This window comes from Hyperolius riggenbachi, chromosome 1, assembly GCF_040937935.1.
Source record: "Hyperolius riggenbachi isolate aHypRig1 chromosome 1, aHypRig1.pri, whole genome shotgun sequence".
NCBI lineage: Eukaryota > Metazoa > Chordata > Amphibia > Anura > Hyperoliidae > Hyperolius > Hyperolius riggenbachi.
This window is the reverse complement of record NC_090646.1, coordinates 513,164,602-513,180,963: the sequence shown is the minus strand read 5'-3', so window position 1 is coordinate 513,180,963 and position 16,362 is coordinate 513,164,602. Positions and strand designations below refer to the sequence as shown.

General features: G+C 41.7%; 1 protein-coding gene across 17 annotated transcripts in view; it reads right to left on the bottom strand.

Annotated features, from left to right (window-relative positions):
• Positions 1 to 16,362, bottom strand: part of NCOR2 (nuclear receptor corepressor 2) — a 641,335-nt gene that overhangs the window by 292,325 nt on the left and 332,648 nt on the right. For all 17 annotated transcript variants that reach the window (XM_068243885.1, XM_068243983.1, XM_068243973.1 and 14 more), the window contains exon 13: positions 1,952 to 2,006. In XM_068243885.1, coding sequence (XP_068099986.1) covers positions 1,952 to 2,006 — 55 coding nt within the window. The remainder of the gene's footprint in view (positions 1 to 1,951; positions 2,007 to 16,362) is intronic.

Genomic DNA, 16,362 nt, shown 5'->3' with positions numbered 1-16,362 from the left:
AACATAATGCTCTCACAGGAGGTGTCTGTACTGTCTGGGGTAAAAAGCTCTGTGCAGACTTTTGGAGAAAGCAGTTAGCCAATCAAAAATTCTAAAAATTAGACTATTAAATTATTTGAGCAGCAGTGTACTTTTGCCACTACTGCAAGAAAAGGGGGCCATGTCACCCAGGCAATCACACAAATGCAGTTACCATTATGGTAATGTTCTGCAGCAATCAGAGCATTTTGTTGCTTAATCAATAACTACTGAGTGTTCGCAGCATCACAGCTACAAGCTGTCCTGAATGCTTCTAGCCGATCATTCATTGTGATATTTTGAGAATCTGGAGGACTGCTCAGTAATCCACATTATATCAGGACAGAGAAGTGTTAGAACTTGTGCCAGACTTATTGTTGACCTTCTCACGTCCTGTCCCTGTTACTGTTGGCATTAGGATAAAAAGTACTGATGAATTTCAAAATTTAGCGGTGGTTACCAGAACAGAATCTGAGATAAATCGCACAATGGTGACAACTCTCAGGAACGAGAAGTCCCTTTCCTTTTCAGAAATATGTTCCGCCTCTCTATTATATCTCTGCGACCGGAAGCATAGGGAAATCTCCATAATGGGCCATAAAAACCATACAGAAGTTCTAACCAGCCTCCACCCAAAAGAACTCATCTGTTGATAAGTTAATTCAGGTTAAACAGGAAGCAGACGGAACATATGATCTTGCGTTTACAACAATCTAAGGACTTATAAATGTAAGAACCGCTATGAAGCAGGTTATTTGTGGAAGATCTGCCATAAATCAGTTTATCTGCTGTATGTGGAAGAACTGCCAGAACTGTGGAAGAACTGCTTGTCACATGAAAAACATGGATGGTGCTTGATTGATTCTGTGGAAGAAATAATCTGAATGGCAAAAACACTGGGCATCTAGGGTGGATTGACAGTGGTGCTTTGTATAGCGCACATGTAATAATGTGTGTGAGATGCAATGGAGACTGCACGTAGACAGTAATTCAGAGATATGTGAACAGATCCATAGAATTGTATGAGCACTGAGTTGACATGCAGAATTATTTTGCAACCCAACCGATGCACTGTGAACTAGCCTTAAAGGGAACCTAAACCAAGTAAAATTATTTAAAATAAACACATGATGTACCTGCAAATGAATATTACATACTTACCTCGCTGTCAGTTCCTCTCACAACTTCACCGTTTTCTTTTTACGATTATTTCCAGTTCTGACAAGATTTCGTCAGGACTGAAATATATCAGTTGCTGTCAGTTATATAGCAGTTGCTGTCAGTTATAACTGAAAGGACAACTGATGAGCAAGGTAATGCCCATGTTTCCCTATGGCTCAAGTGGGCGATATTACAGTTTAACAGTGTGCTGACTAGGAAGCCGTTATGGGGTAATGACCATTTTCAAAATGGAGGACGGAGAATTCCATCGATCACATCGGACAAACAGGACACGGGAGAGGAAAAAGAGACTGAGGAGTAGACTACACAGGAGGTAAGTATGACGTGTGTATGGTTATTTTATCTTCTAATTTTCAGTTCCGGCTTGCTTTAAGGTGCAGTGTGATGCATGGTTAGGCCCATTCCCAGCAGTAACAGTGCACACTATTGTGTGCTATCCTGGCACCACGGCTGGTCAAGCTTCCCCTACACTTTGTTGTGCCCATTCACACTGAGGGAAGTGTAGCACAGCAACATATCTCAATCCTGCAACAATCTGATGGACAGGATGTATGACTTATTCATGTATAATGAATGGAGATCGATCCCAGCCAACAGCGGTGCCAAATGGTGTGCACCACTCAGAAACTTTTTCAGTGTGAACTGGCTGTGAAATTTATTAGAAAAGGGAGATTTCAGTGACATGAAAAAAGCACACACGTCACAAAACAAGTATCTCATGAGACAACCATAGGAAATGAGTCCAACATACCTTTCTGTCCAAGAATGAAGCAATGAACACAAAGTTCTTTGGTTGCTGGATAAATCTATGAAAGAAAACATAACTCATGTTATAATCACTCACTGAGACAATTCCAAGTAGGCTAAGTGTCACATTAATATCCCAGTGTAAAAATACAGCCTCTGTATCTCATGCCCCAGCACATCAGTGACATCAATCCAGCACACTGTGCGCAGAAGGATGCCTAATACACAGTACATGACTTTGTCCATTAACATCATCCTGATGCATTCCCATCACAACAAGGTTACAAGTATCAATGACCTCCACTGTTCTATTTGTTAGAGAAAGTCTACTTTTTGATGTGACTCAGAGGAAAATCTAATGGCATATTAGAGGTCGTTCATGCAGAAATGTAGTAAATAGCAGAGGTTCACCCACTTTCTCTCCCTGCTTGTACTGTTACTCATACGTTGCTAGATAATGCTGTCCAGCTGTGGAGTACTCCGAAGCAAGCAAGCAGCGCTCCTTACACCATCCGCTGATCATACTTGCTAGAAGGACACCCTGTTTTGGTCTCAGAACATAACCGCGCGCAAGTGCAAGTAGAGCACCAACAACTGAAGTGATTATATTTCACTATATATACACTGTTATATTTCAATTGCTTTCTATATTGCTTCCAGTGATTATTTTCTTACTGCCTGTGTTAAACTCGATAAATGAATAAAAACAAACCTGCTACAGAACATGGATACAGTGGTGTATGCATATCATGCCGCTACATCCACAGCAGATCACAGTTAGGCAAGCCGATTAAAGAAAACCAAAGTGACCATAACCACAATCCTCTAATGTCTGGCTCACAAGCACAATGCTAGTTTGGGGACAGTCATCTGCCTCGCTGGGTTGCTTCACTGCCCTGGAGAGAGAATTGAGTATGTGAGCCAATCATAAGGGAGGTATTTAGCATAAAGAACTCCTGTGACAATCCGGACAGATTTCCATTGCCTCGTTAAATGCACTGGAGGCCTCAGAAGCACAAGTGGTATAACGGTCCTCACGCCCTACACTATGTGCACATTTCATGAATCCTATGTTATTAATTGGATCCATCTACTCATGTCATTTTGCAATAGATTGTGGTCAGTAGAATACAAAATTACAACCTGCACTATTTTTCCAAGCAAGCAGATGCGTGACCCATAGAAGCTTACAGTGGAATCACATCTGCTCCAGACTCCAAACTGATCACCAGAGCAAATACTGCACTGTCCGTTCCCACTGGCCATTGCAAATCCAGCTCAAGTGTGGAACAAGCCACAGGGAGGAAAGGCTATTTAAGCAATAAAAACTATTTAGAGGCACAGTTTCCAAACCACGATCAGCACACACTTTTACTGTAAGCATGGTGTGACCATTTTTGCGTTGCATTGTGGATGAGACATGTCACACTCTTAAAATGGGGTAACACTTAGATTTAAATATAGGCGCCAATCACCTGCTAGCTTAATGTCTCAAATTAATGGTAATCCCGACTTCCCTCCGGCCATCAACCATGATATTTTGTATGATTGAGAAAGATCTGCATATTGTGAGACGGTTTCCTAGAGCATTTAAAGGGACTCCGAGCAGTGCAGAAACTATGGAAAGATGCACATCATTTTAAAGCTCTCTTTCTCCTCTTTCCAATGATATATAAACCACCACCCTACGCCTTTTAGTTTTCGCTATTTTGCGATTGAAATTGCCGCGGCCGCGATTTCGATCGCGAAAATAGAGAAAACTAAAAGGTGTAGGGCAACAATGTAGGTGTCGTCAGAAAGAGGAGAAAGAGAGCTTTAAAATGATATCCATCAAGCCCTAGTTATATTGTATTACACAGGGCGACTTTTTGTCAAAGTCAGCAGCTGCATTCAGCAGAATGGAGCTGCTGACACTGGGGAAAGTGTCGCCCTGTGTAATACAATATAACTATGGCTTGATGGATATCATTATAAAGCTCTCTTTCTCCTCTTTCTGACGACACCTAAATCGTTGCCCTACACCTTTTAGTTTTCTCTATTTTCGCGATCGAAATCGCGGTCGCGGCAATTTCAATCGCGAAAATAGCGAAAACTAAAAGACGTAGGGTGGTGGTTTATATATCATTGGAAAGAGGAGAAAGAGAGCTTTAAAATGATATGCATCTTTCCATAGTTTCTGCACTGCTCGGAGTCCCTTTAAGATCATTGATAAATCTACTTTGGCCATTATCTGAGTTTTTTCATGCCCACCAGATGTTCCACTACTTACGTTCCCTGACTGTGGGAAACTCGATCCATTAACTACTTAGCATTTGAAGTAAGGTGCAAAGACTATAACCTTGAAAGAGGACTTGTGTCCCAATTATATGCTGTCTTAACGCAGACACAATATGACCAAAAACCTGTTTTCCAAAGATGTTGGGAATCAGATATGGGACAGTCTATCACTATAGAACGCTGGGCACATTGCTGTACCATGCTAACTAAAAACAGTCTCTACTATTTTAATATTGAAACCACGCTTACATAGATTTCAACCTTCTGTGTCACGTCTATGCTTTAGGGGATATCAGGCGGATGGTGATCTGCGGCACACCTGGTGGACTTGCCCTATAGCTCAAAATTTTTTGGTAAAATTATGGAACCAAATATCTCAAATAGCTTCAATTTCCGCTCCATTAGACCCCTCTGTTCTTTTGGGCAACAACTACCCACCTGGGATAAAGTACCCCAAGCATAGATTTATTCAGCATGTGGTCTCTCTGGCTAAAAAGCACCTAGCAACTAATTAGAACACTGCCCACCTCTCTGACACTGAAGTCTTTGCAGTTCTGAATACTACCATGCTAAATAAATATATTCTGGCTAAGATTAAAAACACGCTCCTAAACTTTTTTTAAAACTTGAGGAATTTGGATAGACTCGCAAAATAAGCAGGGACTTCCAAAGTTCTCCATGCTTTCTGAAAACTATCCCCCCACTTTTTCCTGCTTAGTTACTATTGTATGTCTTCATATGCTTTTTCCACATTATTTTCAACCCTAGAGTAAAAGCTGTCTTTTTCTTTTATGTCGGCCCTGGATTCGTTTGGTTGTCATGCTTATGTTAACCACTGTTTTATGTTTCCTTTTCCTATCCTATCCCCTCATCTCAATTGGCAGAAGTGTGCCCCACCCTTGAGCTGCCCCTTACCCTTCTTTCCAGTCCACTAATCCCCCCTCCTTATGAAAATATGTTTTTGTGTAGGACAATTATTGCTTTATCACATACGAACCCCTGTGTGGGCAACTACCTATGCACTGTAATTCTGTCCTTTTCTAAGGTTTTCTCATTATTGAATAAAACCTTTTGAAACTAAAATGGAGTGAAAGCAATGATAGTACACCCTCTATAATAATAGGCAGCACGGACAGTTGTCTTAGTGTAGCTGGGTCCGTGCTATTTGCTACTGCGCATGTGCGCAGCACGGACCCAGCCTCACACAGGGAGGACGAGAGGGACGCAGCCAGGCGGGCATGCGACCGGGCGGCCGGGTGTGCGGCGGGTGCGCGCGATGGGTGCGGAGACAGACCTAGCCCGTTTTTAAACGGGCTAAGGTCACTAGTTTAGGTATAAATGGGGGGCAATGGGAAGCCTCCTCGTGGCGCCCCTGGATAGTGCTATGTAGCATGAACTAATTCCCGCAGGGCGATTGTTTTGCGGTTTTGGTTTTTGACCCTGCATAATTAGGCATGCGAAAGCAAATGCATATTTGAATGAGCAATGTCTCGTGATTAGCCAATAGGCCAAATTTGCAAAGCCAGATTTGTCAGGTTCACTTGGTTGATGCACACATTTCCTCTCTGGTGTAATTAGGTATAAATATACAAAGACTTTAAGATCCTTGCTGGAGTGTACCCTGCAAAAACACACATAAAAACACTCTAATACAGGAAAAACTCAAAAACGCCCATGCAGAAAACTGATGGTTTTAGGTTGAAAAATCCCATATTATTACAGTTCTGCTGAGAAATGAAAATGAAGATGTGGTGTATTAACAACAATAATAATAATAAAAATAATAGCTGCCTCTTGTACTATGAGATACAGTGGGATGCAAAAGTTTGGGCAACCTTGTTAATCGTCGTGATTTTCCTGTATAAATCTTTGGTTGTTACGATAGAAAATGTCAGTTATATATATATATATATATATATATATATATATATATATATATATTCGTGTGTGTGTGTGTGTGTGTGTGTGTGTGTGTGTGTGTGTGTGTGTGTGTGTGTGTGTGTGTGTGTCACAGTTGGGCACTTGGTGGCAGATGTTACAAATCCAGGAAAAGTGGGTGGAGCATCAAACAGCCAATCAAATTTCAGCCATTCATTTTTAATGATTATTAATCGCAGGGTTCTCAAATTTTCCACACTTGGTCACTGGGTGAATGAGATTAAGGTTCAAGAAAGTGGGTGGGGCCTACAACAGCCAATCAAAATTCACCTATTAGTTTTCAAGGGGAATATTTAAACTGCTGCCATTCTTACACTGTTAATGGCAGAGGATTCAAACTTGCTACAGTCGGTCATTGAGTGACTGGGGTTCAAATTCACTAAAGGGGCGGGGCCACAAACAGCCAATCAGATTTCTTTGCTGGATAAACTGCTTCCATTCACACATGTTTTATGCCGGGAACCTGAAAGCTCACAAACTTAGCCTTTGAGTGGCTGTGTGTCAAGGTTACAAAAAGGGGGTTGAGCCAAAAACAAATTTTACTGTTGAAATATAAACTGCAGCCATGCTTACACTGTTAATGGCAGGGTTCTCAAACTTTGCACAGTTGGCCACTGGGTAACTGGGATTAATATTTAGAAAGTGGGTGGAGCCTACAACAGCCACTCAAAATTCACCTATTGATTTTTTCAAGAGGAATATTTACATTGCTACAATTCGCACACTGCACACTGTTAATGGCATAGGCCTCAAACCTGATACAGTCAGTCATTGGGTGACTGGGGTCCAAATTCACTAAAGGGGATGGAGCCACAAACAGCCAATCAGATTTGTTAGATTGATTTCAGATATTCTTTTATTGGCAGGGTTCTCAAACTTAACACAGTTGGTCACTGAATGACTGGGATTAATATTCATGAAAGTGGGTCGAGCCTACAACAGCCAATCAAAATTCACTTATTGATTTTAAAGGGGAATATTTACATTGCTGCCATTCTTACACTCTTAATGGCAGACACCTCAAATCTGGTACCCCCATTGGGAGATTGGGGTTTAAATTCTGAAAAGAGGAGGGGGGGGGGTCTACAAACAGCTAATCAAATTTGTTTAATTTCAATAGAAAAATTCAAAAATTCAACTTATTGATGCCAAGGACCCCAAAGCTCATAAACTTGGTCATTGAGTGACTGTATGTCAAGATTAGAAACAGCCAAAAACAACTAACGTTTTACATGGGAAAATATAAAACTGCAGCCATTCTTACACTGTTGATGGCAGGGTTCTTAAACTTGACACAGTTGGCCAATGGGTGACAGGGATTAAGATTCAGAAAAGTAGGTGGAGCCTATCAAAATTCACCTATTGATTTTCAAGGAGAATATTGAAACTGCTGCCATTCTTACACTGTTAATGGCAGAGGCCTCAAACCTGCTACAGATAGTCATTAAGTGACTGGGGCTCAAATTCACTAAAGGGGCGGAGCCACAAACAGCCAATCAGATTTCTTTGCTGGATAAACTACTTCCTTTCACACAATTTTGATGCCAGGAACTCGAAAGCTCACAAACTTGGTCATTGAGTGACTGTGAGTCAAGGTTACAAAAACTGGGTGGACTCAAAACCAGATTTCCATGGGGAAATATAAACTGCAGCCCTTCTTCACTGTTAATGGCATGGTTCTCAAACTTTGCACAGTTGGTTACTGGGTGACTGGGATTGATATTCAGAAAAGTGGGTGGAGCCTGAAAAAGCCAATCTATTTTCACCTTTTGATTTTCAAGAGGAATATTAAAATTGCTGCCATTTTTGCACTGTTAATAGCACAAGCCTCAAACCTGGTACAGTTGGTCATTGGGTCACTGGGGTTCAAATTCAGAAAAGGGGGGCGGAGCCACAAACAGCCAATCAGATTTGTTTTTACTGTTTTTATTGATGCCAAGGGCCTGAAAGCTATCTAACTTGGTCATTGAGTGACTGTATGTCCAGGTTACAAAAAAGTGGTCAAAGGCAAAAACAAATTTCACTGGGAAAATATAAACTGCAGGCCCTCTTACACTGTTAATGGCAGGGTTCTCAAACTTTGCCCAGATGTTCACTGAGTGACCGAGATTAATATTCAGGGAAGTGGGTGGAGCCTATTATAGCAAATCACCTGTTGATTTTCAAAGGGAATATTTAAATTGCTGCTATTTTTACACTGTTAATAGCAGATGCCTAAAACCTGCTATAGTTGGTCATTGGGTGACTGGGGTCCAAACACTGGAGAGGGGCGTAGTCACAAACCGTTAATCTGATTTATTTAATTTCTAAGGGGTTTACAAATTATTGATGCCAAAGCTCACAAACTTGGTAATTGAGCGTTTGTGTGTTAGGGTTAGAAAAAGTGGGTGGAGCCGACACCAGCCAAATACATACCCGGGCAACGCCGGGTCATCAGCTAGTATATCATATAGGAGACACACACACACAGTGATATTTGAGAAGTGAAATTAAGTTTATTGGATTTATAGAAAGTGCACAATAATTAAATAAATAAAATTAGGCAGGTGCATACATTTGGGCACTGTTGTCATTTTATTGGTTCCAAAACCTTTAGAACTAATTATTGCAACTCAAATTGGCTTGGTAAGCTCAGTGAGTGACCCCTGACCTACATACACAGGTGAATCCAATTATGAGAAAGAGTATTTAAGGGGATCACTTGTAAGTTTCCCTCCTCTTTAAATTGTCTCTGAAGAGTAGCAACATGGGGGTCTCAAAACAACTCTCAAATGACCTGAAGACAAAGATTGTTCACCAACATGGTTTAGGGGAAGGATACAGAAAGCTGTCTCAGGGTTTCAGCTGTCTGTTTCCACAGTTAGGAACATGGAAGACCACAGGCTTAGTTCAAGTTAAGGCTCGAAGTGGAAGATCAAAAAAAATCTTGTATAGACAGAAGTGACGAATGGTGAGAACAGTCAGAGTCAACCTACAGACCAGCACCAAAGACCTACAACATCATCTTGCTGCAGACGGAGTCACTGTACATCGTTCAACCATTCGGCGCACTTTACACAAGGAGATGCTGTATGCAAGAGTGATGCAGAGGAAGCCCACAGCACAAACAGAGCCACTTGAGGTATGCTAAAGCACATTTGGACAAGCCAACTTCATTTTGGAATAAGGTGCTGTGGACTGATGAGTTATTTGGGCATAAGAAGGGGCGTTATGCATGGAGGAAAAAGAACACAGCATTCCAAGAAAAACTCCTGCTACCTTTAGTAAAATATGGTGGTGGTTCCATCATGCTGTTGGGCTGTGTGGCCAGTGCAGGGACTGGGAATCTTGTCAAAGTTGAGGGACACATAGATTCCACTCAGTATCAGCAGATTCTGGAGACCAATGTCCAGGAATCAGTGACAAAGCTGAAGCTGCGCCGAGGCTGGATCTTTCAACAAGACAATGACCCTAAATACTGCTCAAAATCCACTAAGGCATTTATGCAGAGGAACAAGTACAACGTTCTGGAATGGCCATCTCAGTCCCAAGACTTGAATATAATTGAAAATCTGTGGTGTGAGTTAAAGAGAACTGTCCATACTCAGAAACCATCAAACCTGAATGAACTAGAGATGTTTTGTAAAGAGGAATGGTCCAAAATAGCTTCAACCAGAATCCAGACACTCATTGGAACCTACAGGAAGCGAGTCTGTAATTTCTGCAAACGGAGAATCTACTAAATATTGATTTCATTTCTTGTACCTGCCTAATTTTGTTTTAACAATTATTGCACACTTTCTGTAAATCCAATAAACTTCATTTCATCTCTCAAATATCACTGTGTGTGTCTCCTATATGATATATTTATCTGACATTCTTTATCGTAACAACCAACGATTTATACAGGAAAATCATGTCGATTAACAAGGTTGCCCAAACTTTCGCATCCCACTGTATATGGCTGAGATGAAAGTGTCAGGCAGTTATTGGATGTGCAGCCTACAAGACAGCGCAGAGTGACTGATAACTGCAAGCCAGAAAGCTTTGTATGTGGGTAATAAGCTCAGAGCCCAGAGACAGGTTTTGGAGGTTACCCTTATCTTGTTATTAGTCTGCTTTGCTGCAGACATATTAAGCATGCAGGTCCATTAATTATTAAAATATTGTTCACTGTAGTTGTGGCCAGTGGCGTACCTACCATAAGGCTGCAGGTGGTGTTGCCATGGCTAGGGGTGCCGCTGTGGTTCTCAGTCATTAGGTATGATTCACAAAGCCTTTTCACCTGTTTTCCTCTGTTTTCACCTTATCTATGTTACATTTTAAGCTCCCAAAGAGCAAAAATATAATATAAATAAGGTAAGAAAAGTAATCTGGAAATGAAGTTAACAACTTACTTTGAGTGATTATTTTGCTTGTAAATGTGCTGAAAGGATACTTTTATCAAACAGGTGATAAATAAGTCATTTATGAGAAGTTTTGTGAATGGAGCCCATTGTGTTCTTCCAGCCGGGACCTTTTTTCATAGTTTGGGCAACATTTAGGAAAATAGCAGCAGGCAGTGCTGGGGACTGTACTACTTCCTGCACTAGATGTAGCACCCTTTCCTCTTCCCGTCCCGTGGGCAATGTGTCTCCTCGCTCTCTATACACAGCCTGCAGTAACTGAATGTGCAGAGCACAAGGGTGAGTGGAGAGAATGATTGTTGTGCTGCAGCTGGGACATTAGCAGGGAGAGGTAGCAGGATGTGTTTAGTGCTTCAGAAGTTCCCTGTCATTAGTAGCAATGCGCACTGGCTGTTGTAATACCAGAGTGCCCTGGACTATTGATTATTTATCCTGATCAGAGTAATTAATAAATAATGCAGGGCAGTCTGCTGTTGCAGAAGCCAGTGATACAGGTGCTGACAGCCGACTTCTGTAGTGAGAAAAGAAGCAAGCGTCAGGAAATTTAGATTAGCTTGATTGCAGGTAATCTTATCTCTTTTCCAAGCTCCCCCTCTCACCCTACTGTCTTCCTCATGACCCTTTCCTCGCACTGGTGATGTCTGTAGTCCCGATGAGAGTCCTTCCTGGCATTTCTCAGCTCCCACCAGACTCTCTGTCTTGTGCCTCTACCTCTTTACACCCCCCCCCCCCCCATGCATTCCCCTCTTTTGTATGTCCCCCTTTTATGACTGTCCTCAGGGGAGCTCACAATCCAATCGTACCATTGTCATAGTCTAATGTCCTACCATATTGTTATTGTGTATTTACATAATACTGAAATCTTCTGCAGCACTGTATAGGGTACAGAGTTTCATAACAGTTAGCTCCATCCACATCCTGTTGACTCCTTTCCCCCCCAAATCCCCCAAAATTTGCAGCAATACGCTCGGCGCCCCAACCTGTCAACCCTCCCGTAAAAAAAAAAAATCTAAAAAATTGGCACAACAAAGACATTTTTTCAGTGTGACATTATCCTTTTTATGTCCAAACTCCAAAAGGATGACAATTACAATAAAAGCTGGTCTTGTTTTAGAGGGCACAATGAACTGCATAACCATTGTCAAAGCCAAGGTACAGAACAGGTCACACAGCATGATTCAATACTCCTTCAAAGAAATGCATGCAGCTTCCACCTCAGTATCAGGGCACTCTGCACCTGGATGCAGGACCAGTCACTTGCATCTGTCCCATCAGTCAAGTGCACAATTTCAGACAGAAAGTGCATCACACGATGCTCCCAAAAGTAAAGGTAAGGAGAAGAGAGTAAATGAAAAATTAAAGAAGGAAAGAAGCTAAAAATTGGTAAAAAAAAAAAAAAAAAAAGAATTGAAAAGAAGAGAACGTTCCCCCACTTTAACTGCAGACACCCGCTCACAGTCGTCCCTCAGATGGGACCCTTATAGTGATTTTCCCATGTACTATAAAAGGTACAGTTTAACTTTTTCAAAGGAGACATCTCTTCCAAACTTTTGCTATTATTTGTTTGGCCATTACAAGTATGTGGTTAGAAAGCAAGTTTTGATATTTCGTAAGTGTTGTAGACTGAAAATGCAGCAATGCAGCCCTAAAAAAACAATTTGTGCTTAATTCAGTTTTATTGTTTGCAAAGCACCGATGGAGGCCCAAGGGACTGAAAACGTGTCCAGTGGGGACACTAACAGCAAGAACTCCCCTCTAATGCTTTTCCACACTATCCAAAACTAGAGATGAAAGAGAATGGTGTTGGACTTCAGAGTAAATTTGTGAATCCATCTGGCACAGTAAGTATGGATGTATAGACTGGAAAAGATACATCCATTTACAGTGGATTGGTTTGTCTCCATACACAGAAAAACTGCAGAAAAGTAAGCATGTTTCCTAGACTCTTGGAGGCACTCAGTGAGTCATTGATATTTCATAGCATTCTGTCTGAATGTGTCTGACAAAGCAGACTAATTCATAGAGAATGCTGTAATTCTGATGCATTCTCTGGAGGAAAAATGATTTACTAGAACAAGAGGAGATTGATTGCGTGTGGCCAGCCTTGGGGAAATCTGCAATACTTTCCAGTCTATACAATTATATTCCAGAACTATCGCGATGCATGCAAAGCCAAACAAATGTACGGTAATAGAATAAAGGATACAAGGTTACTATTAAGGAAGAGGCCATCACAATTGAAAGAGAAGCACAGCTACACACACATCAATGCCTGATCAAACAAAATGCAGCTCTCATCTTTTGGCTTCAAGATTTGAAGTCACACATCTGCAAAAAGCATGCACTCAGTGACAACACTTTTCCCGGATACATTTCTTATTCACTACTTCCCATCTAAGTTGACTTGCTTCTTCCATTGTGGACTAGTGCACTTTTTGACATGTAAACTGTATCCATTTTTAATCAGCAATAACTTACTTATGACACTATATATACACACACACACACACACACACACACACACACACACACACACACACACACACACACACACACACACACACACACACACACACACACACACACACACACACACACACATTTTGGGTTTTTTTGGGTGGATATACTAGAGGGTACTTGTTTCCTCACAAATTACTCTACTTCCTATGTATTTTAAATGGAAACATTAAAAAGAAAAACACATTCCTATTTAGCCTTTAAAGAGGAGCTGTCAGCCATAGTGATGGGCTCACGAGTAGTTACGAGTTACCTACTCGAATTTGTGATTCAAATGAGGCTTAACTGCCTCAGCTGTGTGCATGGGAGGGGGGGGGGGGGAGGGGGTTAATTACCCAGAATTCCGTTGGCTTCTATGCATCCTAAATGTCTTGCACGCGGCATATGGGAAGCATTGCAAGACTCACTACCGCGCACTTCCTCCTTCCAGCTTGAAGGACTGACTTACATCATTATTTAGCTCCTTATCTATTTATGTCTTGAATTATCTCTCCTTATTTGCTTATCTCCTGCATTAGCACTCCTTACAGTTAGGGCCCGTTTCCACTGGAGCGGTTTTTGCTCCGAATCCGCAGAGTTTCCCCGCAGGCAAATCACGCGGGGAAACTATGACGGCGCCGGACGAATCGCTTACTCTAGCGATTTGGCCAACACTGCCCACAGTTTTCGCGCGGGAGGCTGCGAATCCCATAGCCGTGCATGGCGCGGCTTCTGAGATTCGCCTGCATTCCCACACACCCGGAAGTGCCGCCGCGCGTCTTATAGCCGCGCACGGTGGCTAGTGGAAACGGGCCCTTAAAGAGAGTCAGTTAATTACATCGTTCTGCCGCTGGGATGCAGCGTTTTAGCTATGCTGATACTGCTGAAGATAAACGTTAAATAAAAAGAAGAATTTTAGAAGGCGTCAGACTCTTTAAGGTGAAAAATAAGTAACCTTTGTGAATCAACCCCCTGATGTTTTATGCAATATGTTTTAGAGACAATTGGCCAGATCCAATTCACTTTTTCTCCTAGGTGAGATTTTCACAATTTATCCATAAAATACCTTTTAAGCCACTAGCAAGCAAGAAAATTATTTTGACAGTACTTTTTCACCTACGTGTTGGTACTTTCAAAATTGCAGCATGCTAAACAGTTATTTTAAAGTGGACCCAAATTAAAAATACAAGATTTCAGAAATAAAATCTATTTTCTAAATTATAACAATAAATAGCAGCCTTTTTTCAGCTGCATGATGACAAATATAAAATATTTTACATTTATTGGAGGAACCCCTCCCTTCCTTTCATATTGCCGGCAAATAATCCGGCAAACTGGTGGAGTAGGAGGTGTCCGGCAAAGGAGGAATTGCTAATGGCTGTCACCTGTATAACCCTAGTAATGAAAAGAGAAGGGTGAAAAGCATGCACTGAAATGCTCATAGGCTTAAAGGAGTGTTTATTTGTCTTTGTACGTGTCAGAGTGGCGCAACTAGATATTTTGAATTAAAAAAATGTTTGGTTTGGGTCCGCTTTAAACAGAATATGAAAAATGTTCTCCTGGGAGAAAACTTTAGAGAAAAAGTGAACTAGATCAGGCACTTTTTTTTCACAATATAATAGTATTGATTTTTTTTGTCATCCGCAATAAAAGGTATCTACACTGTACCTCTGGAGAAACTTGAGAGGCTACATCTAAGCAGCCTTGTCTCAAATTAAATGAACCTTTTTGCACACCACCATGTTTTGGCTAGCAGGTGCCTGCACTGATGAGGACCAAAGAGTATTCCAAAGCTATTTTCTGTTTTGCATAGCGTTTTAGTAAGAGGGCTTTTTGGTCCTTTTTGGACCCTTACACACACCTAAAATTTCTGGTTCACCATGAGCATGCTGGGTACTGTGTAACTATGGGTGTTTCAAGTCCTACCCCATAAAGCCACATTAATCCATGCCATGCACTGAAGAGGACCAACCAGTCTGAAACAGTCCGTATCCATGTTGGATTATTGTGTGTCTGTACAATTAACAAGATGACATCATTGCATTCCAGCAGTTCTGGAGGTGTGTTTAGCTTTTAGGGACAACACAGGGACAATTTGCATATTCAGCAGTGGTGCATTGTGGGGAACCTCATGCTCAATCCAACCTGAATAATGCAAAATACCTTCTGTTTTAAGAGGCAATTTTCTGTTTTCATCAAATAAAGGGCTGAAAGAAATGGATGATAGAGGGAGAATACTGTAGATATATTTTGTACTAGCTAAAGAGTTATGTATAAAAACACCAGGTGTCAACACTTCTGTTCAAAAAGGGGGATTTTAGTCCCCAATCTAGCAGCAGAATAGTCCCTGATTAGATAATAGAACTTTTTTTTAGTTCCCATCTTTATGCAGAGGCTGCTGTTAGCTACAGCATGCTGGGGTGCAGAGAGTTGACATGTTGCACTACACTGTTAACCGCCTCCTAGCACTTGCTGTCACGTATACCATTGCTGAACGATGTGAGCTTAGGCTGTTTTTTAGTTGTTGTTTTTTGCAGGTGGGTGACCAGACCTGGATATTTATTAAAGAGAAGAGGATCAATAGGAATATATCACAAAGGAGATGCGGATTCTGGAGCTCAGAAACAGGATTATTTTATTCAAGCACGGTACAAAAACAGTTTACAATGGGTAAAAAAAGAAGAGTCTGTGTCAACAGCTGTTTCGCGTGATCCCACGCCTCCTCAGGACACCCAGACCAATAGAGGATCAATAGAATGTTTGTTTTACACTAAATAGTCTCTTTAACCACTTAGGCCCTGATTCACTAACCAGCGCTAAGCTGGTTAGTATGCTTTAATACCTAGTGGGCGCAAACCACGGAGTTAGGTGGTTTGCGCCCATATATCGCGCACAGCCCAGGGCAGTGGGCGCGCAGCCCTTAATAGTGTGCGGTGCGACGAAAACGGTGCATCGTGTGCCCCCCGAAGCGGCTAATGTGCCGTTTCGGGGGCATCCGATGCGCCTTTCTTGTCGCATTACAGGGCAGCGGGTGCCACGTTATTGTCGCACCACTCACTATTAAGGGCTGTGCGTGCAATGCCCTGGGCTATGCCCGATGTAGCTTTGTGCGGCTATTAGTGCCCGCAAAGCTACATTTCGGGCACTGAGTGGCTTTTCACTCTGGCGCTAATACTTAGCACCGGTTAGTGAATCAAGCCCTTAATGTTTATAGCACATTATATCTACTCCCCTAAAAACTTCATATAAGCACGCTCCCACTCTTGTTCTCGCCGCTGCCCGTTAGCCCGGTGATCAATAAATGGGAACGCAGATCTAG